This window comes from Schistocerca piceifrons, chromosome 2, assembly GCF_021461385.2.
Source record: "Schistocerca piceifrons isolate TAMUIC-IGC-003096 chromosome 2, iqSchPice1.1, whole genome shotgun sequence".
Taxonomy (NCBI): domain Eukaryota; kingdom Metazoa; phylum Arthropoda; class Insecta; order Orthoptera; family Acrididae; genus Schistocerca; species Schistocerca piceifrons.
The window spans coordinates 420,641,509-420,669,319 of NC_060139.1; the positions used below are offsets into that span (position 1 = coordinate 420,641,509).

A 27,811-nucleotide genomic window follows, 5' to 3' on the forward strand; every position below is an offset into this window, starting at 1 on the left:
TCATTGTCAGCTATGTCACATATATGAGTCAAGGATCATGAACAGTCAGATGGTGCTTTGCTTCTGTAGCCAATTTTCCAAAAGTTGTCACAGTGTTCATATTGAAGAGTGCCATGGGAAACCATTCCTCTTCAGTGGCAATGTTGTGGTGCTGGTGACGGAGGACTATAACTTCATGATTATGGATATTAGTAGCCAATTTCCACAGATACCTCAATCCTTGTTCCATGAAAAAGCCACTAAGCATTGGTGTTCATTGGAGCATGTGCCTTTAGGTGCTGAGAAACCTGACACACAAAAACAAAATGAATTTCTTAAAAGCAGCATTGACATTTCTGTAGCAGTCAATGATGACAATGATGAGTTGCTTGATGGGATAGTTATAGGCAGAGAAATGTTGATTGCTCAATTTACCCCAGAAACCAAGCATTGCTGTTACATTGTATCTCCAGTTAAGACAATTTTCAAACAAACTGTTGTAGTGGGTAAAAAAGTGATGTGCACAGTGTTCTGGGGACAGGAAGGACATTGCCCTGGTGGTTATAATTAAACTTCCCCCATTTAACATGTTACTACACAGAAACTAATTACCATACGAGTACCCAACTTGTGGTAGCATTTATGTCCAAAGTATGGGGTGCATGGTTTCCATGCATCACAGCGCCACTGTCAGGTTCCAACTATGGCCACCAGTTGCCATGATCAGTCGTCATGATTCATAGCCTCACACATCTGACCAGTTGGAGTACACTTGTTGACATCTTTAAACAATTCTCAAATGGTATCTCTACAAGATCCATATCATACAGCAGCTTGCACCACAGGATGCACAATGACACGTTGACTTCACTCTCCACTTTCTCTCAAGGATTGAAGTTGACGAGGGCTGCCCTTGGACCATCCTATGGACAGACAAAGCTCAGCGTCGAGACCCGTTGCCTATCCAATCTGTCTGTGGACACCGCTGCCTTCAGATCGGAGCAGTCCTGATGTATTTTGTCGATTGTGGGATTCCACGCTGCACTGAGCCGAAAACCGCTATCCCTGTTTACTAAATTGTTGTGCAGACATATCTCCACTGCCTCTTCGAAGATCAAGTCCCAGAAACTGTTGGCGCTGCACAGCTTCTTCGTTTTTTCGAATTCGAAGGTGTGTCCCTCGATAATGCTATGTTCTGCTACCACAGACTTGTTTGTCTGTCCTAGTTGTACGTTCCTGATGTGTTCAGTACAGTGCTGGGAGATACATCATTGTGTCTGCCCAATACTGTAAATGCCCAGCATCTGCAACCCCAGCTGGTCTTTGGTTGAGCCAAGTATATCTTTGACTTTTTTCGGTGTTCGAAAGATGGCCATTATTTCGTGCTTCTTTAATATTCTTGCAATCTTGGCTGTTGGTGGTCCAGCAAATGGCAGAAACGCCACACATTTTGCTTCATCATCTTCTGGTTTTTCCTCCCGCCTCTTGTCTGCATGCAAGGCGTGTCTTATATGTGTCTCAGTGTAGCCGTTCTTTCGGAAGGTTTCCTACAGATGTGCTAACTTACGCGGCAAACTCTCACTGTCACAGATTGACCTGGCTCTTTGTGCTAAGGGATGCAGTACTGAGTTACGTTGTTCTGGATGGTGGCAGCTCCAAGCATTGAGATATAAGTCCGTGTGCATCTTATTCCTGTGGACCGAGTGTCCCACGTACTGTCTGGATTTTTCTTGATCAAAATATTCAAGAGGGGAAGGCAACCATTCTCTTCTACCTCCATGGTGAATTTGATGCTGTCATGTATGCCATTGAGATGGCGTAGGAACTCCTGTAGTTTTTCCTTGCCAAGGGGCCACACCACAAAAGTGTCATCTATGTATCTGTAGGCAGGCGGTGTTCAGTGCCATATCTTCAAAGTGCTCCATGTACAAGTTGACAATACCTGGGGCCAGGGGGAAAACCCATTACAACACCATCTGTTTGTTCATAGAATTTCCCACCACATTTGAAGTACGTTGTGGTTAACACAAGACAAAAGAGCCTGAGTGTGGTCCTCATCTAAGTGATCTTCGAGTAGAGCTAAGGAATCATCCAGCGGCACTGGGGTGAAAAGAGAAGTGACATCAAAGCTGACTAGTAGATCCTTCTCGTCCAGGCGTAACCCTTGGAGTACCTGAACAAATTAGGTCGAGTTCTTGACATGGTGAGGGCAGTGAGTCACGAGTGGTTTTAACAGCTGTGCTAGATGCTTGGCTACACCATACGTCGATGAATTTATGGTGTTCAATATAGGACGTTGTGGGACATTCTCATTATGGATCTTTGGGAGGCCATACATTCACGATGGAGCCGTTGCCTGAGGGTAAAGCTTCCCGATGGTGTTTCTGTCAAGTCCTGAGCTTTTGAGAAGATCGTTGGTCTTGCGCATAACAGAAGCAGTTGCGTCTTTCCCCACTTCTTTGTATGCTGGATCTTATAGTAAGGTGCCGATCTTCTGCCAGTAATCTTCTGGCTTAAGTAGAACTGTCGCATTCACTTTGTCTGCTGCTAAGACCTTATACCGTTGTCATCACGAAGGTTCAACAGTGCCTTGCGCTCTTCTGCCGTAATGTTGTTCTTTGGCATTCTTGCTTTCTCGAGTACCCTGCTGGTCTCCCTCCTCAATCCCTCAGCTGCTCTCAGCAGGAGTCCACGTATGGCTTGCTCAGCATTGCTGATGATGTCACGTTTTGGTACATTCTTGGAGTCACAGCAATATTCAGGCCTTTCGACAGCACGGATATTGTTGACTCATTCAGTTCTCTCTCTGTCAGGTTGATGATGGTCTTAATATTGCTGACTTTCTCCTCCTGTTGACATCCGCCTGGAAGTCTGAGGAACTTCTGGCACTGTTTGTTGGTGGCTTTCTTCTTGTGGAGCTCACTGCTGGTGTACGTGTTGCCGTCCAGCCACTCCCAGGTGTGTGCTGGGAGAGTGAAAGCCAGGTACAGGTGGTGAGTGAGCAAAGTCTTGGCGTTCTTGTCGAGTTCCATTCTGGTAACATGTATGTGTTCCTGTACCAAGGCTGAACCAGCCCATCAAACCGAGTGAGGTGGTGCAGTGGTTAGCACACTGGACTAGCATTCGGGAGGACGACGGTTCAATCCCGCGTCCGGCCATCCTGATTTAGGTTTTTCGTGATATCTCTAAATCGCTCCAGGCAAATGCCGGGATGGTTCCTTTGAAAGGGCACGACCGACTTCCTTCCCCGTTCTTCCCTAATCAGATGAGAACGATGACCTCGGTGTTTGGTCTCTTCTCACAAAACAACCCAATCACTCTTACGTGATTTTGTCACTTCCTCAGACAACGGATCTGGTCTGGAATGCCCTAGTTTCTTTGTGGCTAACGTTTCATCGTAATTTTCTTTTCTGTTAGCACTTAATACAGATTCAACAGAGGTCATCTTGACACTCCACAGGAAAGCTGATTCATGCACAGTAGACAACCAATTCCAAACACAAACTGCCATTTGCAGAAATGATTAAATTCTAGTAGTACTATGTACCAATGAGGTAACTTGAGTAGAATACAAATGAGGCCATGAGAGCCATAAGGGCCAAAAGGACACCATCTTTGAATGTGCGCGTGAACATTATGCCAAATTTCACTGAGCCTAGAGGAGAAATATGTAGCACAGCGTGGTTGATTTAATAATGTGTATTTCAGATTACCTCATCTACATGTTTAACAGCATTCAAAGAAAAATAACCAATAAATCCTCAAGGTGTCAATATGAGTAACTTAGAAGTAGATATCTTCACAGTAGTGAAACAAATTAAGTCTGTTAATAAAAGCAAGTCTTCCAGGCCAGACTGTATAACAATTAGCTTCTTTTCAGAGTATGCTGATGCAATAGTTCCATATTTAACAATCTTGTACAACAACTCCCTCTACACTAATTCCATATCCAAAGACTGGAAAGTTGCACGAGAAGAGTAATCCACTAAATTACAGGCTCATATCATTAACGTCAATATGCAGCAAGATTTTGGATCGTTTATTGTGTTGAAACACTATGAATTATGGAAAGAGACTGGTGTATTGACACACAATCAATACCAATTTAGAAAGCACTGTTCTTGTGAAACACAATTAGCTCTTTACTAACACATGCCATTGACAAGGGATTTCAAATTGATTCCGTATTTCTAGATATCCAGAAGACTTTTGACACTGTAACATCCAAGCAGCTTTTACTGAAACTGAGTGCTTACGGAATATTGTCTCAGTTATATGATTGGATTCATGATTTCCTATCAGAGAGGTCACAGTTCGTAGTAACTGATGGGAAGTCATTGAGTATAATGGAAGTGCTTTCTGGCATTCCTCGCGGTAGTGTTACAGGCCCTCTGCTGTTCCTTATCTACATAAATGATGTAGGATACAATCTGAGCAGCCATCTTAGTTTGTTTGCAGATGATGCTGTCATTTATCATGTACTGAAGTCATCAGAAGGTCAAAACAAATTGTAACATGGTTTAGAAAAGATATCTGTATGATGTGAAAATTGGCAATTGACTCTAAATAATGAAAAGTGTGAGGTCATCCACATGAGTTCTACATTTGTTCAAAGAAGAAGAAGAAAGTTCAAAGAAGAGCAGCACTTTTTGTATTGTCGCAAAGTAGGGGAGAGAATGTCATTGACATGATACAGGATTTGGGGTGGACACCATTAAAACAAAGGCATTTTTCATTGGAGAGGAATCTTCTCAGTAAATTTTAATTACCAATTTTCTCCTCCGAATGTGAAAAATTCTGTTGATGCCAACCTACATAGGGAGAAACAATCATCATAATAAAATAAGGGAAATCAGAGCTCGCACGAAAAGATATAGGTTTTCATTTTTTCTGGCGTTTTTCAAGACTGGAATAATAGAGAATTATTGTGAAGGTGGTTCGATGAACCCTCTGCCAGGCACCTAAGTGTGATTTGCAGAGTATCCATGTAGATGTAGATGTAAGGGTTAGGAAATACATTCTGAAAGTAATTGTCTGAAGTGCAGACTTGCACTTAAGTGAAATGTGAATGCTAAACAATCTAGACAAGAAGAGAATAGAAGCTGCTGAAATATATGGCTACAAAGACTACTGATGATTAGATGGGTACATAACTAAGGAAAATGTACTGAACCAAATTGGGGAGAAAAGAAACTTATGGCAAAGTTGCTTAAAGTATGGTTCAGTTGATAGGATGCATCCTGAGGCATCAAGGAATAGAGTGTTTGTTCATGGGGGGAAGTGTGGTGAGTAAAAATTGTAGAGGGATAACAATAAACAATAAACAGATTACAAAGGATGTAAGTTGCAGTAGGTATGCGGAAATAAAGCGTGTTGCACAGTATTGCCTATCTTGGAGAACTGCATCAACCTGGTATTCGGACTGAAGACCCCAACAACAATATAGTGTTAATATCACTATGTACATACCATGAACTAGAGTTATGACTCTCATTTGCACCACTTTTTACCACAAATATAACATTTGAGTCAAAAAGGACTTTACAAATTTGGAATGATATAGAAATTTATTGAGATAATTTTTAGAATCAGTAGATGTCCAATTTTGTAGCTGACAACCTCAAGTTTCACATAAAAGTATCAAGTGTCATTTTGGTTTGATGTGACTGCCTTCGTTGATAGGGAAAACACGCCACCAGTAATTGATTTCTTCCCACTCTCGTTGAAGCAAATCGGACGTAACTTGTGCAAAGGCAATGTAGATTCAGTGTTTCAGGTCAGCTAAATTGTTTGGTAGGGGAGGAACATACACAAGGTTGTAGATGAAACTTCACAGAAAGAAATCCAGTGGTGTCATGTCTGGGGAGTGAGGCAGTCATGAAATAGGCCTTTCACAATCAATCCACCAAAGCTGGGAAGCGATTATCAAGGAAACCTCAAACTTCCATGAGGAAGTGAGGTGGCGCATTGTCTTGCTGCTAGTAAACTACCCCATCTCAGCTTCATTGATCTGTGGAATTTAAAAGTTTTCAAGTATATCCAGATACACAATACAAGTGACAGTTTTCTCCAAAAAGAAGAAAGGGCCATACACTTTCAATTTGCTAAGGTCATGAAACACATTAACTTTGAGGCTGTTGCAAACATGTTCCAGGGTTGTGTGTGGATTTTATCTGTCCCATATTCTGCAGTTGTGGTGTTCACCATGCTACTGATATGAAATATTGACTCATCGCAGAAGATTATGGCGTTCAAGAATCTATCGTCACCCTCTATCTGATGCAACATTTCTGCACAGAATCCCCATGAGCAGCCTTATCTGCATCACTAATGTGCTTTTGCATTGTGAAACTGTAGGGTTTCAAGTGTGAATGTCTTCACAGTACTTGCCAAACAATCTTTTGTGGAATGCCAGTCTCGCAAGGTGCATGTTGAGTTGATTTTGGTGGACTGCAGGCAAAGCTCTCCCTAAACTGTTTGATGTAATCATCAACATGTGGGCAACCTGGTGATTTATTGTGTCGCAGTGAACTACCAGTCTCAACAATGTTCTTGTGCCAAGAATAAATTGTAAGCCTGCTTGGAGGTTCTTTAGCATATTCAATACAAAATTTATGCTGAGCAGTTGTTGCAGAGATCATTTCATGAAACCAAAATACACAGCGAGCACTCTTCGCACCAGTAATGCGCCAGTAAAAAAAGAAAAAAAAAAACCACACACACACACACACACACACACACACACACACACACACACACACACACACACACACACATTCACAACCCACACACACTGGACCATTGTGTCTGACCACTTAGACCAGCATAAGTGGCAAGAAACAGTGGTCATTTGTGTGTGAGTTATGCTTGCATGAATGTGTGTGTGTTTAGAAAGATAGCCTTTTGGCGGAAAACTTAAATGCGTAGAAGTCTTTGTTGTGCCTGTCTGGAACCCAACATCTCCTCTCCATGGTGATAAGGAATCTATCCTCTTCATAATATTGATGAGGAGTCTGTCACCTATACAATAATATGTGCAGTAAAGGATTACGTTGGTGTAAGTAATGTTAAATAGTGCAATTATCTATTCACAACCCATCCAAAAGAGTTACTTGTTTGCACCTGTTACTGTCCTTCAAAGTAGTCACCAGGATTGTGTAGAACCTCTTGCCAGCAATGTGGAAAGTATAGTATACCATTAGCAGAGCCTGTTCTGTTGATGGCGCGAATGGAGCAGTCTACTGCCTGTCGAATCTCTGAAACAGTTGTGAAGCGAATGCCACGAAGTTGTTCCTTCATCTTCGGAATCAAATCGAAGTCACAAGGACTTAAGTCCAGAGAGTATGGTGGATGGTACAGTACTTCCCAGTCCCATCGACCGAACAGAGCAGCCACAGCTTGCGCTGTATGCGCCTGTGCATTGTCGTGCAAAATGATGGGTGGGTTGCTCAGAAAGTGTCACCGCTTCTTTCACAAAGCTGGTTGCAGGTGATGCTCCAAAAATGAACAGTAATACTGTGCATTGACAGTCTGCTGTGGAGGAACATAATGCATTAGGATAACACCATCACAGTCGTACACGAGGATCACCATAAATTTAGACCACTCCATTCACACCCTCAACAGAACAGGCTCCGCTAATGGTATACTACACTTTCCACTTTGCTGGCAACGAGTTCTACATAACGCTGGTGACTGCTTTGAAGGACTGTAACAGTTGCAAACATGTGCAGCTCTTTTTGTATTGGTTGTGAATAAATAGTTGCCACTATTTAAGGTCCAACCCTCATATGTACACAAATGAATAACTGTATTTACTTCTATTCATAACTTTGCATCATAAAATAATTTGTTAAACATCATCCTTTGTGGCTGTAGGGTAATATTTCTGTTTTTTGTACCCATTTACTGTAGCATCCCACAGTGCCAGCAAAGATTTATACCTTTTGATGCTCTCTAATAAGAATAATCTTTCATCTTGTTTTGAACTCATTTTGAACACAAAATCACCAGTGAACAGTGAACAAAAAGGTATCCAGAGACCAGAATGTTAGAGACTGGCAAGGATATTGTCAATAATGCCCATAGATGACACAATATTTCCAGGCAATGCAGTATTCTTTAAAAGTTTTTTATGTTTTCTATATCATTGCACGACATCTCAGTTTTGCCCATGTTCAACGTTATTGTGCACCCAGAAAAATTACAATACATGAGAATTCTCAATGTAGTGCTGGAACAGAATATAATTACTACAGAAATTGCTAACATTTTTGTAGAAGTGCAATCCTGGTGGAATAAAATAATTGATTGGTATGGTCATTATTTTACACATTAGACATTAACTTTCAAAAACATTCCCTCATTTATCATTGTACATGTATAAAAGTTTGTTCTTCACAGTAGAGAACACTAATGATTTCCATGAAGTATTGAAACAGAGTCTTAAAATCAACATGTGTTTCTTATGCGCAACAAACTGAATCATGTGTAATCAGTGATGTGTAACTAATTACTAGTTACAGAAAGCTGGTTGAAACCTGTAATTTATAGAGGAGACATTTGGGGATAATTTGAATGTATATTAAAAGAATAGGCTAATGGGAAGGGAGGTGATGTATTTGTCACAGTGAAACTTCAGTAAATGCCTTCTCTGAAAACTACCTAGAACAGATATTTAATAATCCCACTCATGATGAAAATATGTTGCATCTGATGGCAACAAATAGTCTTTGAGGGTGTCTGCATCGAAACTGATATCAGTGACCATGATGCGTTTGTGGTAATAATGATTGCCAAAGTACAAAGGACAACTAAAACAAGCAGAGAGAGAGAGATATGTTCACTAAACTAGATAGTAAATCAGTTGTGTCATATCTCAGTGAGGAGCTTGAACTTTCAGCATGGGTCAGGAGTATGCAGAGGAACTATGGCTCAAGTTTAAAATAATAGTTGACCATGTACTAGATAGGTATGCACCCAGTTCATAATGGGACAGAACTTCCATAGTATATAGTCACTCTAAAGAAACTTCTAAAGGAACAGCGGCTAATGCATAATAGGTGTAAAACAAAGCATAAGACTACAGATATAGAGGTGTTGATGAAACATGTTTGACTGTCAAGAGAGCAATGCGTGATGCCTTCAGTGACTACCGTAGCAGAATATTGTCAAATGATATTTCACAAATCCCAAGGCTGTTACTGGCACCAATGTTAGTGTTCAGTCCCTAGTGAATGAGGCGGAAACTGAAACTGAGGGTAGCAAAGGAAAAGTTGAAATACCTAACTCAGTTTCCAAATGTTCCTTTACAGAGGAAAATCCAGGAGAATTCCCCCAATTTAATCCTCATACCACTGAAGAGATGAGTGAAATCAGTATTAGTGTCAGTGGTGTTGAGAAACTGCAGAAATCATGAAAACTGAACAAAGCTCCAGAGCCCAATGGACTCTCTATCAGGTTCTATATTGAATTTATAACAGAGTTAGTGCCTCTTCTAACAGTAATCTTTTGTAGATTCCTCAAACAAAGAGCCATGCCCGGTAATTGGAAGAAAGCATAGGTCACACTTGTCTACACGAAAGGCAGTAGAAGTGATACACAAAACTACCATCCAGTATCTTTGACATCAACTTGTTGCAGAGTCTCGTAACATATTCTGAGGTAAAACATAATGAGTATCTTGCACAGAATGTATTCCAAAAACACCAACCGTGTGAAATTCAACTCGCATTTTTCTTGTACGACATACTGAAAGCTTTGGATTGGGGTAGCCAGCTGAATGCAGTGTTGTTGTTGTGGTCTTCAGTCCTGAGACTGGTTTGATGCAGCTCTCCATGCTACTCTATCCTGTGCAAGCTTTTTCATCTCCCAGTACTTACTGCAACCTACATCCTTCTGAATCTGCTTAGTGTATTCATCTCTTGGTCTCCCTCTACGTTTTTTACCCTCCACGCTGCCCTCCAATGCTAAATATGTGGTCCCTTGATGCCTCAGAACATGTCCTACTAACAGGTCCCTTCTTTTTGTCAAGTTGTGCCACAAACTCCTCTTCTCCCCAATTCTATTCAATACTTCATCATTAGTTATGTGATCTACCCATCTAATCTTCAGCATTCTTCTGTAGCACCACATTTCAAAAGCTTCTATTCTCTTCTTGTCCAAACTATTTATCGTCCATGTTTCACTTCCATATAAATACTTTCAGAAACGACTTCCTGACACTTAAATCTATACTCGATGTTTCTCTTCTTCAGAAACGCTTTCCTTGCCATTGCCAGTCTACATTTTACATCCTCTCTACTTCGACCATCATCAGTTATTTTGCTCCCTAAATAGCAAAAATCCTTTACTACTTTAAGTGCCTCATTTCCTAATCTAATTCCCTCAGCATCACCCGACTTAATTCGACTACATTCCATTATCCTTGTTTTGCTTTTGTTGATGTTCATCTTATATCCTCCTTTCAAGACAATGTCCATTCTGTTCAACTGCTCTTCCAAGTCCCTTGCTGTCTCTGACAGAATTACAATGTCATCGGCGAACCTCAAAGTTTTTATTTCTTCTCCATGGATTTTAATACCTACTCCAAATTTTTCTTTTGTTTCCTTTACTGCTTGCTCAATATACAGATTGAATAACATCGGGGAGAGGCTACAACCCTGTCTCACTCCCTTCCCAATCACTGCTTCCCTTTCATGCCCCTCGACTCTTACTCAGTACTTCTAAATTTTTGAAAAGCATTTGACTCAGTACCAAATATATGCTTATTGTCTAAAGTTAAATCATAAGGGGTTTCAAGTAAAATTTTTTTCTGTATTGAGTACACAGAATGGTATCTTTGATGAGAGAGCCATCATGGATGCAGAAGTAACTTCGAGTACGTCCCAGAGAAGTGTATTGGGACCCTTGCTGTTCATGTTGTATATTAATGACCTTGTGGACAATATTAATAATAACCTCATATTTTCACAAATGATGCAGTTATTTATAATGAAGTACTGTCTGAAAGAAGCTGCATAACTATTTAATCAAATCTTGATGAAGTTTCAAAGTGGTGCACATATTGGCAACCTGCTTTAAATGTTCAGAAATGTGAAACTGTGCCCTTTACAAAACCAAAAGACATGGTATCCTGTGACTATAATATCAGTAAGTCGTAGTTGGAATCAGCCAACTCATACAAATATCTGGGAGTAACACTTTGTAGAGATACGAAATGGAATGATCACATAGGCTCAGTTGTGTGTAAAGCAGGTGGTAGACTTCGTATTATTGGTAGAATGTTGGCGAAGTGCCGTCAGTCTACAAAGGAGAGGAGACTGCTTACAACTCACTATGCAACCCATTCTAGAATACTGCTCAAGTGTGTGCGACCTGTACAAAACAGGACTAACAGGAGATATTGAACATATACAGAAAAGAGCAGCATGAATGGTCACTGGTTTGTTTGATCCATGGGAGAGTGTTACAGTGATGGTGAAGAAACTGAACTGGCTGACTCTTGAAGGCAGGCTTGAAGCATCCTGAGAAAGGCTTCTAACAAAGTTTCAAGAGCCAGCTTTAAATGATGAATCTAGGAACACCCTACAACTCCCTATGTATCACTCACATAGGACTCATGAGGACAAGATCAGAATAATTACAGCACGCACATAGACATTCAAACAATCATTCCTCCCATGCTCCACATGTGAATGAAATGGGAAAGAGCCCTAACAATACTAAATTGGTGATCCCTTGATGCCTCAGAACATGTCCTACCAACTGATCCCTTCTTCTGGTCAAGTTGTGCCACAAACTTCTCTTCTCCCCAATCCTATTCAATACTTCCTCATTAGTTATGTGATCTACCCATCTAATCTTCAGCATTCTTCTGTAGCACCACATTTCGAAAGCTTCTATTCTCTTCTTGTCCAAACTATTTATCGTCCATGTTTCACTTCCATACATGGCTACACTCCATACGAATACTTTCAGAAATGACTTCCTGACACTTAAATCAATACTGGTTGTTAACAAATTTCTCTTCTTCAGAAACGCTTTCCTTGCCATTGCCAGTCTACATTTTATATCCTCTCTACTTCGACCATCATCAGTTATTTTGCTCCCCAAATAGCAAAACTCCTTTACTACTTTAAGTGCCTCATTTCCTAATCTAATTCCCTCAGCATCACCCGACTTAATTAGACTACATTCCATTATCCCCGTTTTGCTTTTGTTGATGTTCATCTTATATCCTCCTTTCAAGACACTGTCCATTCCATTCAACTGCTCTTCCAAGTCCTTTGCTGTCTCTGACAGAATTACAATGTCATCGGCGAACCTCAAAGTTTTTATTTCTTCTCCCTGAATTTTAATACATACTCCGAATTTTTCTTTTGTTTCCTTTACTGCTTGCTCAATATACAGATTGAACAACATCGGGGAGAGGCTACAACCCTGTCTTACTCCCTTCCCAACCACTGCTTCCCTTTCATGTCCCTCGACTCTTATAACTGCCATCTGGTTTCTGTACAAATTGTAAATAGCATTTCGCTCCCTGTATTTTACCCCTGCCACCTTTAGAATTTGAAAGAGAGTATTCCAGTCAACATTGTCAAAAGCTTTCTCTAAGTCTACAAATGCTAGAAACGTAGGTTTGCCTTTCCTTAATCTTTCTTCTAAGATAAGTCGTAAGGTCAGTATTGCCTCACGTGTTCCAGTGTTTCTACGGAATCCAAACTGATCTTCCCCGAGGTTGGCTTCTACTAGTTTTTCCATTCGTCTGTAAAGAATTCGTGTTAGTATTTTGCAGCTGTGACTTATTAAGCTGATAGTTCTGTAATTTTCACATCTGTCAACACCTGCTTTCTTTGGGATTGGAATTATTATATTCTTCTTGAAGTCTGAGGGTATTTCGCCTGTTTCATACATCTTGCTCACCAGATGGTAGAGTTTTGTCAGGACTGGCTCTCCCACGGCCGTCAGTAGTTCCAATGGAATATTGTCTACTCCGGGGGCCTTGTTTCGACTCAGGTCTTTCAGTGCTCTGTCAAACTCTTCACGCAGTATCATATCTCCCATTTCATCTTCATCTACATCCTCTTCCATTTCCATAATATTGTCCTCCAGTACATCGCCCTTGTATAGACCCTTTATATACTCCTTCCACCTTTCTGCTTTCCCTTCTTTGCTTAGAACTGGGTTTCCATCTGAGCTCTTGATATTCATACAAGTCGTTCTCTTATCTCCAAAGGTCTCTTTAATTTTCCTGTAGGCGGTATCTATCTTACCCCTAGTGAGATAGGCCTCTACATCCTTACATTTGTCCTCTAGCCATCCCTGCTTAGCCATTTTGCACTTCCTGTCGATCTCATTTTTGAGACGTTTGTATTCCTTTTTGCCTGTTTCACTTACTGCATTTTTATATTTTCTCCTTTCATCAATTAAATTCAGTATTTCTTCTGTTACCCAAGGATTTCTACTAGCCCTCGTCTTTTTACCTACTTGATCCTCTGCTGCCTTCACTACTTCATCCCTCAAAGCTACCCATTCTTCTTCTACTGTATTTATGTCCCCCATTCCTGTCAATTGCTCCCTTATGCTCTCCCTGAATCTCTGTACAATCTCTGGTTCTTTCAGTTTATCCAGGTCCCATCTCCTTCAATTCCCACCTTTTTGCAGTTTCTTCAGTTTTAATCTACAGGTCATAACCAATAGATTGTGGTCAGAGTCCACATCTGCCCCTGGAAATGTCTTACAATTTAAAACCTGGTTCCTAAATCTCTGTCTTACCATTATATAATCTATCTGATACCTTTTAGTATCTCCAGGGTTCTTCCATGTATACAACCTTCTTTCATGATTCTTAAACCAAGTGTTAGTTATGATTATGTTGTGCTCTGTGCAAAATTCCACCAGGCGGCTTCCTCTTTCATTTCTGTCCCCCAATCCATATTCACCTACTATGTTTCCTTCTCTCCCTTTTCCTACACTCGAATTCCAGTCACCCATGACTATTAAGTTTTCGTCTCCCTTCACAATCTGAATAATTTCTTTTATTTCATCATACATTTCTTCAATTTCTTTGTCATCTGCAGAGCTAGTTGGCATATAAACTTGTACTACTGTAGTAGGTGTGGGCTTCATGTCTATCTTGGCCACAATAATGCGTTCACTATGCTGTTTGTAGTAGCTTACCCGCATTCCTATTTTCCTATTCATTATTAAACCTACTCCTGCATTACCCCTATTTGATTTTGTGTTTATAACCCTGTAGTCACCTGACCAGAAGTCTTGTTCCTCCTGCCACCGAACTTCACTAATTCCCACTATATCTAACTTCAACCTATCCATTTCCTTTTTTAAATTTTCTGACCTACCTACACGATTAAGGGATCTGACATTCCACGCTCCGATCCGTAGAATGCCAGTTTTCTTTCTCCTGATAACGACATCCTCTTGAGTAGTCCCCGCCCGGAGATCCGAATGGGGGACTATTTTACCTCCGGAATATTTTACCCAAGAGGACGCCATCATCATGTAATCATACAGTAAAGCTGCATGCCCTCGGGAAAAATTACGGCTGTAGTTTCCCCTTCCTTTCAGCCGTTCGCAGTACCAGCACAGCAAGGCCGTTTTGGTTATTGTTACAAGGCCAGATCAGTCAATCATCCAGACTGTTGCCCTTGCAACTACTGAAAAGGCTGCTGCCCCTCTTCAGGAACCACACGTTTGTCTGGCCTCTCAACAGATACCCCTCCGTTGTGGTTGCACCTACGGTACGGCTATCTGTATCGCTGAGGCACGCAAGCCTCCCCACCAACGGCAAGGTCCATGGTTCATGGGGGGACTTGGTGTATGGCAGTGGATAAAACAAACTCAAAACTGCAATGTGTTAACACATTCTTCTGTCAAAAGACAACAGAAATGAACACAAGGAAAATATCTTTTCTTTTATGGCCTGAAAATTCAGCAGAGCATGTAGGAGACAATGGATTTTTGTTTACATTCAATTTTAATATGTTCTTTTACATGAAATCATTGAAAATGAAAATAAAATAGTTGTGTTACGATATAAAAATTGATGCAAACATGTCATACATTAGAAATTAATACGTACTTTTATAGAGATGCGTTCAAAATTAAAATTAAACTGTCGTTTTATGATCTAATAACTTGAATGTGTAGCAGATAAAAAAAAACACGTTTGGTATTAGTGCGTGAATCTATAGGAAAGCATAAGAAATGAAAATGAAATAGAGATTTCGGTGCACAAACTAATAACTAAACACAGATGAAAAAACACGGAACTGAATTTGCTATTACATAGGTTTACAGACTAGTGTGGAAAAATCAAATTTGTTTTATAATCTAATAGTTAACGTGTAAAGCATTAGGGTCTGAGGAGCTAGATGCTGCATAATAAGTATACACAATACCTTTAATCCATGTGAGGGCTGAACAGTTTTGTACTGCAGGTACTGCACTCACCATAGCTCTTTCTAATGTTATTATCAAAGCTTTTAAGTATTTATCAACAGAACTGAACTGCATTATTTATTAACATTTTTTCATCTCAGCGTGCTCTCGGATAATGTATATTTCTGCGATAACTATACATTTCAGCAGACGCCAAGAATACGCATCAGTTGAAATATACTACAGTATCCGTATGATGTGACTGTTCAGTGATGAGCGGCCTGGGTCATTCGAGTATTGTTTAGTATTGTCGCGCACCTTTGGTCATGACTGCAAGTAAACGAGGTTTAGTTCCGCGTTCTGCCATCGGCAATTGTAAAATAAACAGGTAGTACATAGTTTGTAAATCCAATGAAACTGCTCTAAGTTATAATAAAAATCACATTATAATCTTAAATTTTTAAAACTAATGTGAATAAATAAACAAACTCACCAGTCAGCAAAATTAGCATCTGGTTTTACGGCAGAAAACTCATTGATCTTATCTTCGTAGTTCAGATGGTTATCGGGTAGTAGGTCGGCTTCGGTGTGAAGAATGGACAAGGCGTTCAATCTCTCCTGAGACAACGTAGAACGTAGGTATGATTTCAGTCTTTTAAGAGCCTTTAACGTGTGATCTGCTGAACAATTTGTGTCATACATAGAAATATTCTAAGAGCAATTTCAACATTTGGAAACACAGACTTTAACCTCTCTTTTCGTAAAAATTTACTCATTTCGACTGGTATATCACTAATTCAGAAGATTTCAAAAGTTCCGCAAAATGTACACATTCACTAGGGAAGAAAGGATCTAAATCTGTGTCATATGACGCTTGGAGTTTTGCTGCATATTCAGCAGTATTGTCTGGTGAACTGTTCTTAAGGTTACTGAAAACCATGAAGGAGTCAAACAGTGTTCTATAGCTTTCCTTCCTCCTCACTAATTCGGCATACAACTTGTTGAGTACTGGTAGAAATGCTTCAACTCTAAATTTTTCCCTTCTAGTCAGAAAAACTTCTTCAGAGTCTGCTTCTTTGTCATCATGAAGTTTGCATTTTCGTAATCTTTTATAGGTGCATTCATAGTCTATATCAGTCACAATCTCCATGGATTTATTTTCATAATAGTCGAATATGCCACGAATAGATGCAATAAATCCTACAAGTGATTCATATAATTCATGCACTATTTTAGTATCAATATTTATACTTTGCAATTTCTGATTTACACTATTAAATCTGTGGAGTATGTCCTTGCAAACTGTCATCATGAATACCATTTCTAGTCTGCTGAGTTGACTCAATAAAGCTAAAGCCTCATTTCATGCAAGTGGTTTTTCAAACATATTATTGGCAATATGTGTGAGGGCATTGGTAACACCCTCCCAGTTTTCATATAGATGTACACACACTTCCTCTCTTTCTGACCAAAGTGTTTTTGATAAACTTTTTGCTGTTTTGCTTCCTGGTTTCATGAAAGAAAGTAGTTTATCCCAATGCTGTGTAGAAGCAGACACCTCAGACCGCACTAGTGCCAACTAGATTCAAAGAGTGTGCTGCACAAGGCACATGATGCGCTTTCGGATTTCGTTCATTAATGTGGGCCTGCAAACCAGTGTAGGTTCCTGACATATTGCTTGCATTGTCATATGACTGGCCTCTACAGTCAGTAATATCAATGGAATTTGTAGACAGGACTTTTAGTACGACCTCAGCTAAGTTTTTGGACTTGTTTCCTGGGCTTGGTAAAAACAGAAGGAAACGTTCAACAGGTTCACCATTCTCATTCACATATCTTAATATGAAAGATAATTGATCAACATGTGAAATGTCCACAGTAGAATCTACTATCGCAGGGAAATATTTGGCTTGTTTTATTTCATTTATGATAATTCTTTTTATTCGTTCAGAAAGAAGCTCTATTATTTCATCACAGATTGTTGAAGAAAGACAACTTTGTGTGTTCTTGGCCTGGATTTCCATATCATACAGTGTACTTTGCGAGAAAAGGATCAAACTCAGCTGTAAGTTCAAGAGACATCATAAATTGACCATTATGTAATGAACGGAATCTTTCAACGTGTCCATGTAGGGGAAGTCCATGACTTGTTAGCTTCTTCACTACTGCAAACATCCTTTTCAACACACTGCACCAGTACATTTTTTTCTGTCACAACATATGACTCAAAATGGTTATCTATTGTTCCAAGTGACTTTTTTCTTGTTAAAAGTGATAACTCAGAATTTTTGTGTTCAAGTGAGTTCTCATGATGTTCAAGTGAGTTCTCATGATGAGATAAAACATTAGAAATATTTTTCCAATCTGCAAGACCATTAGTAGCAATCGCGGCCTTATCTCCAAACAATTTACATGGTGCACAAAAAACAGCACTGGTGCTACAGAAGTATACTAGAAAATCATGCGAAGTTGATTCATCATTTAAAAGTTTACGGTAAAATACATTTTTGTTCAAATATCTGGTTTTATTGCCTATTGATATTCTTGGATTAAAAAAATCACCATTACATTTTTGATTAATGCCACGTTGTAAGAGAATGTTGATTGTCGATTCATTGACACACCATTCTGCAGGATCATCACTAGCGAGGTTATTTCTTTTTGTAACATCTGACTCGACATTTAGTTTTTCGTAAAACTCGAAATCAGGAACAATTTGCTTTTCTTCATTTTTAACTTTTGTTTCATCTGTATTTACTTCTTTTACAAAAGCTGCAGTGCCAGAAATATCATCCATACCATTACTACTTGAACTTGAAGTCGAACCAGCAAATTTTTTGCGAAAAATTTATGTACTGTTCCAAGCGTTTTTAGAACATTGGCGTCTCGTTCTTGCCTTTCCTTCAATGATTTCCAAAATGCCGCCCCCCCCCCCCCCCTTAATTTTTCACGTTTGCTTTTTTTCACTGTTATTCATGTTATGGCATTTACAAAATTGTCCATCAACAGTCAAAACAAAAGAAAAAAAATTGTAAAAGGAAAGAAAGAAAGAAAGACTGTATCCAGTTCGTCGTACTACACCGCACATGGGCACAAAGCTTTTTACTTTAAACATGGTTCATGAGCACAAAGATTTTTCCTGTAAACATGGAGCGATGAACTGACCAACTCGAATTACTCGACGTAACTGTGCTATGAAAGAACGACAATGCAGAATAATTTAATTTTATTGTCACCTATTTCTCTGTTGTCAGTGAACAGTAGAAGCACACCTGTCAGCTGGAATTCATCTCGTAAAGAAAACTGCACAGTCCTGTTTTTGGCTTTTGTTTCCTGCGTCACCGAACTTTAAGCTGGGACGCAAATATGTTCTGAATATCCTTGACACTGTCTTTCTAATTTAAAAAGCAAATAATTTTTGCAATTTCTTGCAGTGAGGTGTGCTGGATTGACTTTTATCCCACTTATTCTTATAACATTTTAGCCATTTCTGTGGGCAGAGAAGACAGACTACAAAGTTTAAGTAGTCTTGTTGGCAGTTGATGTGGTGTGTTGTCATTTGTGTGAACACTGCTGGTATGTCTACACACAACTGCACCTTTTTTCCAACATAAAGTAAAAAAACCTTTCCTTGAAAAAAAAAAAAAACTTTAATATGAAATTTGCAATGCCATGTATTATTTGATTGCACAGAGTGGGAACTTTGATATTGTGCAGGCTGCAGCACAATAAATGAGACAAACAAAAGTTGGTTTCTTCTTCTTTTTTGCCAAAAAAGTAACTAAGTAAATAAATTAAATTAAATTTTTAAACTGTTGTGAAGTGTATTCCACACATTATTAGATATTCTGCTTATGTTTTTTTCATATAAACATGTGTTTAAAAATGTACAACATTCCCAGTATCAACATGTTTTGTTAAATAGGTGTCATTAAATCAAAGCTCAGATATTGAAGACAACAGAGCTTTCACATTAATTACAGTAATGGAGCGTTGACTTGATACTTCCCTGTAATTTCTACAAGAAATTTAAGTAGAGTCAGGTTTTACATACTGAGGCCCACACATTACAGTATTTAAGAAACTGCTGGTTAATTTATCTCACAGATTTTCAGGGGGCCCAGTATTTTCCCGGGGAAAATATGGTAGGGTTAAGTAGAAGCTGACAACATTCTCAGAATAATGTTTCAAACAGTGTATTGTAGATTTCCGTCCTGACAGCTTACTTCAAAATATTTTGAACAATCCTGAAGATGATACCAGATAGAAACCCAATGTTAAATTGCCATTCAGTCACCAAGTAAACTATGTATATTTCCAAGCTTGTATTGTCGAATTGTGTTATTTAAACTAGCAAGTTGTTTAACATTATCAAAATTTTTTGTCACATGTAAGCGCAATTATTTTAAAACGTAAAAGGTTAAAATGAGTACAGAGCAAAAAATGCTGCCCCCCTCGCCTTTAAGGTGCTGCCCCTAGGCCCATGCCTAGTGGGGGGGGGGGGGGGGGCAGGGGGGGGGGGGGAGACAGCTGACAGTAGCTGTAAAATGCTTTTGGGAGAGGCGAACCCATCATAATAAATAAAAGACATACTGGTATAGGAAACTGAAAAGGAAGGAAGCAAACTATGACATAGAAAAGAAAGTTGTTTATTATGGAACATATGTGAACAGTATTATGTTGTTAACGGAGGTAAAGACAGTGAAACATGGAAAGTGGCTAAATAGATGAGTCCATGTTCCCTAAATTAACTTTAAGGTAGAGCTTGAAAAAGAGAAAGACTAAACCTTGTGATCATTGTAATTACCAGTAATAATGGGAAGCATAAAGTAAATGTACACACAAAAACAGTTTACACTGATGTGATCATAAATGCAAACTCATGTCATCCCAGAAGATGTAGGTACACCTTCTTCAGATTCACACTAATCAAAATCTGGGAATTACTGTTGGGTGAGGATGAGATTCAGAAAGAAATTCAGATAATTATGCAGATAATGAGTGCAGATGGATACGGAAGTAGTGAAATCGCCAACATGTATCAGGAAATTTAGTTTAGAAAAGGTACTTGACCACTGGTGTACACTATCTGATTGAAAATATCCGGGCACCTGTTAGTGGACATTAATAATGTATTATGTCCACCCTTCACCTTTATGACAGTTTGAACTCTGCTGGGACACTTTCTGTGAGCTATCTGAATATTTGGAGCAATGGAAGCCAATTCTTCTTTAAGCATCAAAACCAGAGAAAGTAGCGATGATGGATGTTGTGCAGGCTAGTCCATTTTGGGAATGTCATCATCCACAAACCATTACTTCATAGATGTTGCTTTATAACAGAGTGAATTGTTGTTCTGATAGAAACAATCAACAATTCCAGACTAGTCCTCTACTCTACGCAGAACCAAATGCTGTAAAATGTGTTCATAACCTTCGACATTTAATGTTTTCTTTGGCATAATCAGAGGATCAGATCCTAACCATGAAGAACACCCCTGTACTATAACATCACCTCCTCCATACTTCACCATTGGCACTGCACCTGATGCCATACAATTTTCTCCAGGCATTTGCCAAACCCAAACCCTTCCATTGGTTTGCCACAAGATATAGCATTTCATCACTCCAAAACACTTATTTTCAGTCATTCATTGTCCAGTGGCATCATTCTTTACACCATCTCAAGTATCAAGTAGCACTGATTACAGAAATGTATGGCTCATGAGGAGCTGCTTGACCATTGTATACCTTTCTTTTTAACTCCCATCATACAGTCATGGTCCTGGTGGAACTGCTGGGAGCACTTTGGAACTTACGAGTGATTCCTTCTATTGATTTCGTGTGTGTGTGTGTGTGTGTGTGTGTGTGTGTGTGTGTGTGTGTGTGTGAGTGTGTGTGTGTGTGTGTTTTTTCCGACCACCCTCTGCAGTGTTTGACATCCCCTGTCCATCAGTACATGAGGTCTGCCTGGTCTTGCTTTAGCTGTGATTGTTCCTTCTCAGTTCCACTTCATAATCCATCACTAACAAACAACCTGGGCAGCTTTAGAACAGTTGAAATTCCATGATGGATTTGTTACTCAGGTGATATCCAATGACCAGTCCATGTTCAAAGTCACTTAGGTCTTCTGACAGATCCATTCTGCTGTTACTGCTTCTGTAGTGACAATACAATACACCCCACCTCTTTTTGTACTGGGGTATCCACCTTGCTTGATATCTAGTGGTCAATTCTGCATTACATAGGGCATCCAGATACTTTTTATCATATAGTACATAAGGACAATGGGAGATATGCAGCAGTAATATTTAATGATAAGAACTCTGAATTGTTTATATCTTCAGGAAAGTCAACATCAGTAGAGGTTTTCAAATCAGAGCTAACTTAAGAAGTAGATAACAGGAGAAATGGAACAAATACAATGGCTCAGGAGTGTGCAAACTAAACTATAATGACTATGATGAAATTTATATCAGACAAACTGGGAGGAAGTTTGTGATAAGGTTTAGATAGCATCCCTGTGATGCGAGAGGTAGGGCATTGACAGTATACTTAAAAACCCATAATCAGAGGTTGTGTGTTTTAAGTGAAAGCACGGACTACCAAATGGATATACCTTAAACATACTGTTGGACCGTCAAATCTTTACACGTAAAAATGAATACATCTGGGTTGACATAATTGACAATTGCTGATATTTCGACAGATGCACGCCTTGTATTTTTCAATGCAAAACTGCCTTGAAAATTACAGCGTGTACACCTATTGGCGGTTGTCGACAGTGTCACCTCACTGCATCCCCAGGAGAAACTTCAGGTCTCACAATGTTAAACAAACCATGTGTTATTAGCCCTAATAAATGTTTCAAAAATAGCTGGTGAGAAGTGTTGTGTTTGTAACATGTTTTTCCTGCTGTACCTTTGGCCATATTGTGCATCTGCTGTGCAGGTGGTTCTCCCACCACACCCAATCACTCCTCTGCAAACAAGTTACCAGACTTACAGCAAGATGGACAAGTCTCTCTGAAATATTTATATTTAAATAATAAATCTCTGTATCCTTTTTAGTCTGGTTTATAAGTCTGCATGCTTTAATACATTATTCAACTAAACTTCACCACTGAATGCAAAGTTCTTTCCTGTTTGGCACTTGTAATTCAAAATGCAAAAATAATTTTTAATTTTCTCAATTTTCATGGTTTCAGCATTAAGTGTGTTCATTTCTTTAAAACACTGTTGTTTGATAATTATTTATCAGTTTTAGATATGTCATGTTTTCATTATCAAGTTCAGAGCAATTTCAGTAATAAATGATAGCAACTTTTAATTTGGTATTTTTATGAGAATGTATTCATCTCTCTCACTTCTGTGGTGTCTGTAGCTTCCAAAATCCAGTTTTCCGGCAAAACTTGTTTTTCTGGAGTGCTGTTTGTTGGATTGTATGTTTTTTTTAGATATCTCTGTATTTTATGCTTTTTACATGCAAATGTAAGTATATTAACATTACATTTTAATAATGTAGAATGGACTTGACATTAAATCTGAGTTTGTCAAGGTACACTGTCATCATTGTGCCGAAATTGTGCATTAAAAGTCAAGTGCTATAGTTTTGAATTGCCTTATGATCATTTCTTATGTATAATACTCCACTTGTATTCTGAGTATTCCACATTCAGGTTGTCCTTTATCTTCATATTCTGCAAATGTTGGTTTCTTTGTATCTCAACTAAGGAGCTTGGGGCTTGACTTATTATATTTTTGTTCCATTCTCCTCCTTTTCATTGTTTTTACAGTCATAGTTCTTACTGTTTGCATCTGAGATACATATTCTACTTGTTGGTTGACAAATTTTGTTTCAAAAAATTGTAGTTTCTAATTTCTTATTCGCTTTTTTCAGCTGATAAGCTATTTAATAATCATTGCTACTATATATCATTCCAGCCAAGAGAATTCCACATGAATTTGCTGAAGTTCTTGCTGAAGTTGTGGCACCATCTCAAGGAACTGTAAGTGATAAGGATAGTAAATGTGTTGGTACGGATCAGTTAATGGAAACAGTACTGTCCAGTATCACAGATTCAAGCCTGTTAAGCCTCAGTGTTAATCCTTCCACGGAGGTAAGAAACAGTTACTGAAATTTTTTTAGTGTTGTACTTGCAGTCTAGCTGTGAAAATAAAAAAATAAACCTAGTTTATTAAATGATTGTGACATTCAAAGTATGCAATGAAATTCAATGCCTGACATTTAAAATGTAATTAACTTATTGGGTATAAAAATCGGGATACCCTCAAGCTGAACACGTTATGCTAAATGGAGAGAAAATATTCATGTACCCGTTTGTTCACCTTCTCTGTTGCTTCTTCCCTGCTCATGGTCTATAATACCCACTTGTAGTCTCCTAAGAAGGAATAGTCTAACATAAAGACAGGGTTTGCACTGAAATTTGTATTCAGTCCTTCAGTGACTGTATGGCCACTGAAACAGAAGATGACAGACAAAGGACAAAATTACTTAACTCAGCCTTTTGAAAATGTTTCACTGCAGAAGATTGTAATGTCATTCTTTCTTTCAGTTGAAACACTGAAATGGCAGATATTGAGATAAGTGATCCTAGAACAGTGAATCAACTGAAACTGCTCCACATTGTAGATATGCCTGTGAGGAACTACAGATATTATCAAAACAACCTCCTTCCCTGACAGATGTAGTTTATCATAGGTTGGTCGAGCAACAAAGGGTACATCTAACAACTGGAAAAACTGCAGGTTATTCCTATTTCAAGAAGTGAAGTCCGATGGATGCACATAATCATACCTCCACATTGCCAATGTAAATCTATTGTAGAATTGTGGGACATGTTTTGTGTATATACATTTGGAAGAACAAAAACGTCCTCCACATAGATCAGTATGAATTCTACTTGTAGAGGTCTTGTGAAACTCATCTGTGTTGTTTGTCTACGGGATCAAAAGCACTATAGACAACACTGCCCAGGCTAATGCCAGATTTCTTGACTTCCAGAAGATATTCCATATAGTTCCACACTGTTGTTTAGTGAACAATGTGGAATGACCACATACAACAATTTGTAGGAAAGGCAAACGGCAGGTTAATGGTGATTGGGGGAACAGTAAGGTAAAGTAATTCATCCACAAAAGAAGTGGCTCAGAAAATACTTCTTGACCAATTCTTGAGTACTGCCCATCAGTTTGGCATCCTTATGAAGTTGGATTAATTAAGAGACAGAGGAGATCCAACAAAGAGCTGCACATTTTGTCATGGGACTATTTAGTTGCTGTAGCAGTGCTACAGAGATGTTCAACCAACTCCAATGGCAGATGCCACAATATAGATGTTGTGCATTACAGAGAGGTTTATTGCCGAAATTCTGAGTACTTATGTTCTGAGAAGAGTCTTCAACGTACTGCTTCTTCACATGTTCTCAAAATATGACCATGACAAGAAAATCAGAAAAATCAGAGCTGATATCAGAGGTTTACTGGCAATGCACCATTCGTAAATGTAACAGGGAAGGGCAGGAAGATAGTGATACCAAAATCCACACCTTAAGGTGTATAGGTGTAGATGCAGTCATAAAAGTAGTATTAGTCTGCACAAGATGATGTTATTGAACACACAGGAACTGTTAGATATTTAGTTAGTTTCGTGTTATATGGCTCTCTTGCATAATTGATGGTAATGATGTGGAATGAGTCGTTTTACATTCAAATTACAAATTAATTTGTAAATATTGCTATATGCTGACCATTATAAGTTTTTTGTTGTTTATTATTATTAAATATACAGATGGGAATTAGTACTTCCTACCCACCACCTTTTATACATTACAATAATAGAAATGCATGTTTAGAACAGGAGTTATCAAGGAACTTTTTTTCAGTTTGTTTTCAAATTTTACTTCGCTCTCTGTCATACATTTTATATCACTGGGTAAGCTATCAGGAATTTTTGTTGCAGCATTGTGCACTCATTTTTGTGTTAAAGACAACCGTAACATGGAGTAATGAATGTCATTTTTTCTTCTGGCACTGCAATTATGTTCATCATTGTTGTTTTTGAACTGCAATTGATTCATTACAATGCACTGTATGAAGGAGTTAACATACTGTGAAGCAGTAGTCAGAATGCCCAACTCTTTAAACAGATGTGTACAAAATGATTGTGAGTGTGAACCACATAGTAATCTTACAGTACATTCCTGAGTCATGACGACTTTATTTCTTATAGATGAATTATCCCAGAACACTATTCCATATGACATTATTGAATAAAAATATGCAAAATATATCAACATACTGATTTGTTTCACCCCAAGATTTGCAGTGACTCTAAGTGCAAATGTAGCAGAACGAAGTTGTTTTAGGAGTTCCAAAACGTGCTTTTTCCAGTTTCCGTTCTCATCAATGTGACACCTAAAAATTTTGAAGTTTCCACCCTCTTTATTATTTCCCAACTATGTGTTACACTTATCATTGGTGAAGTGCCCCTAGATGTGCAGAATCGAATATGTTGTGTCTTTTTAAAATTGAGAATGATACTATTTGCAGAAAATCAATCAGTGACACTTTTAAGAACATAATTTGCCACTTCTTCTGTGCCATTTCTTCAGTTTCTGTATGTATGCTTGGGTTGATTACAGCAGGAGTGTCATCTGCAGAAAGAACTAATTCTGCTTGTTGTATATTAGACAGAAGATTGTTTACATGTAGCACACCCCAGCAAGAAAAGTGACACAGGTCAAAAAATGGCATATTTAGTTTATGTCACTGGAAAAATACATACGAGTGGAGCGTCCCAACATGCATGAAAAATATAATGGAACTCACTGCCAACAATACTTACTTGAAATTCAAATGAAGCTCATCATACTATTTCAGTATAAGTTTTATAGAATTAATTCTTTAAGTCAAGTTTTCTCAAGTATTGCAGTTTTGAGCTGCATCACTGTTCTTGCCACGGTGCGGTATGAGGAACAGTAGTGGACGTAAGATTGAGCTTTGGGGAACCCCATATGTGATTTCTCCCTAGCCAGAGTAATGTCACCGGACTCCATTCGTTGAATTACTTTCAGGTGCATAATAACATGCAACTTTCTTCATTCTTGTGGTTAGATATGACATCCATTGGTCGGCTATACCATCAATCCCATAAAACTTATTTATCTGGGAGAATACTGTGATTCACACTGTCAAATGCCTCATTTCTTCTTCACCCAGTCTCCTTATCACAATCATACTGACTGTTTCTGTTGCACTTCTATGTTCTCAGGTTTTCAAATATCATCTGCTGTTAGCATTTCATTGTTGCTCACCATCTCGTACCCCCCTGCCATCTGTTCTTGACATGGACTACTGAATGTGTTTCCTTGCTTCACCCTTCCCACAGCCGACATTTTTCTTCCCTTTTTCATTTGTGTGTCTGCTGACACTGGGCTGTAGCACTTTTCCTATCTTTTCCTCTTGGGAGATCCATTTATGAATTGGGAAATATGTGTTGTATTTCAAAATATGTGCTAGTAGTATTCAGTGGAAGAAAAGTACAAAATTACCAATTTTTCTTAGTAGTTTCATAGTTTCATATCATGAGGGAGGGGGGGGGGGGGGGGGGTTGTTGATATTAGGGCAGCCGCTGTCGAGGTTTAACGGAATCCTCGCTAAAACTTTTCAAGGGTGGCTCAAATGAAGAGAGTCCCACTAAGAACACAACTTTTAGGAGCATAATAACTTTTTGGCATACTTGCAGCACTACTCTGAAACTATTAGCTGAATCATGGCCTTGAGCTTGGAAGTGATAGTAGTTTGTTGACATACATATGCAGCTTCAAACACGCCCACAGAAAAAAATTTCATAGTGTCATATCGCAAGTTCACAGTAACTAGTTCATATCATCATTGCAAGAAACCACCCAACCAGGGAACCCCTCTCGTAACAAGTCCATTCCCACAAATGATGTGTGACAGTTTGTGCCATCTTATTGAAACCAAATTGGTTCAGCATTCACACAATCCAATTCAGACCACAAAAACTCACTTAATATATTGTGGTATCATCTGCTGTCCACTCTTAATGCATTTCTGGTGCCATTTTCGAAGAAGTACAACCCAAATAAGCTCTCAGCTCAAATGCAACACCACACAGTCACTCATAATGAATGTAGTGTATTCCCTATAATCACTCAATGGCTTTCTGTGCTACAGATCCTACAATTATACTTTTTAACAAATACATTCAACAGGAAGTGCACCTCATCAGTTAACATTATTTTCTTCATGAAATTATTGGCTGCTCTTTGTTTTACAAGCACCAAACAGGCAAATGCTCGGCACGCTTCATGTTTCTTTTTCCTCAGTTCTTGTGACAGTCAGATTTTATAGGACCAAAGGGTCAGATTTCCTTGCAGAATCTGT

The 27,811-nt window shown here is 38.8% G+C and overlaps 1 protein-coding gene across 1 annotated transcript in view; it reads left to right on the forward strand.

Moving 5' to 3' along the window:
* LOC124775860 overlaps positions 1–27,811 on the forward strand; it is a 416,537-nt gene that overhangs the window by 367,721 nt on the left and 21,005 nt on the right. The window contains exon 29 of the mRNA XM_047250694.1: positions 23,324–23,499. Coding sequence (XP_047106650.1) covers positions 23,324–23,499 — 176 coding nt within the window. The remainder of the gene's footprint in view (positions 1–23,323; positions 23,500–27,811) is intronic.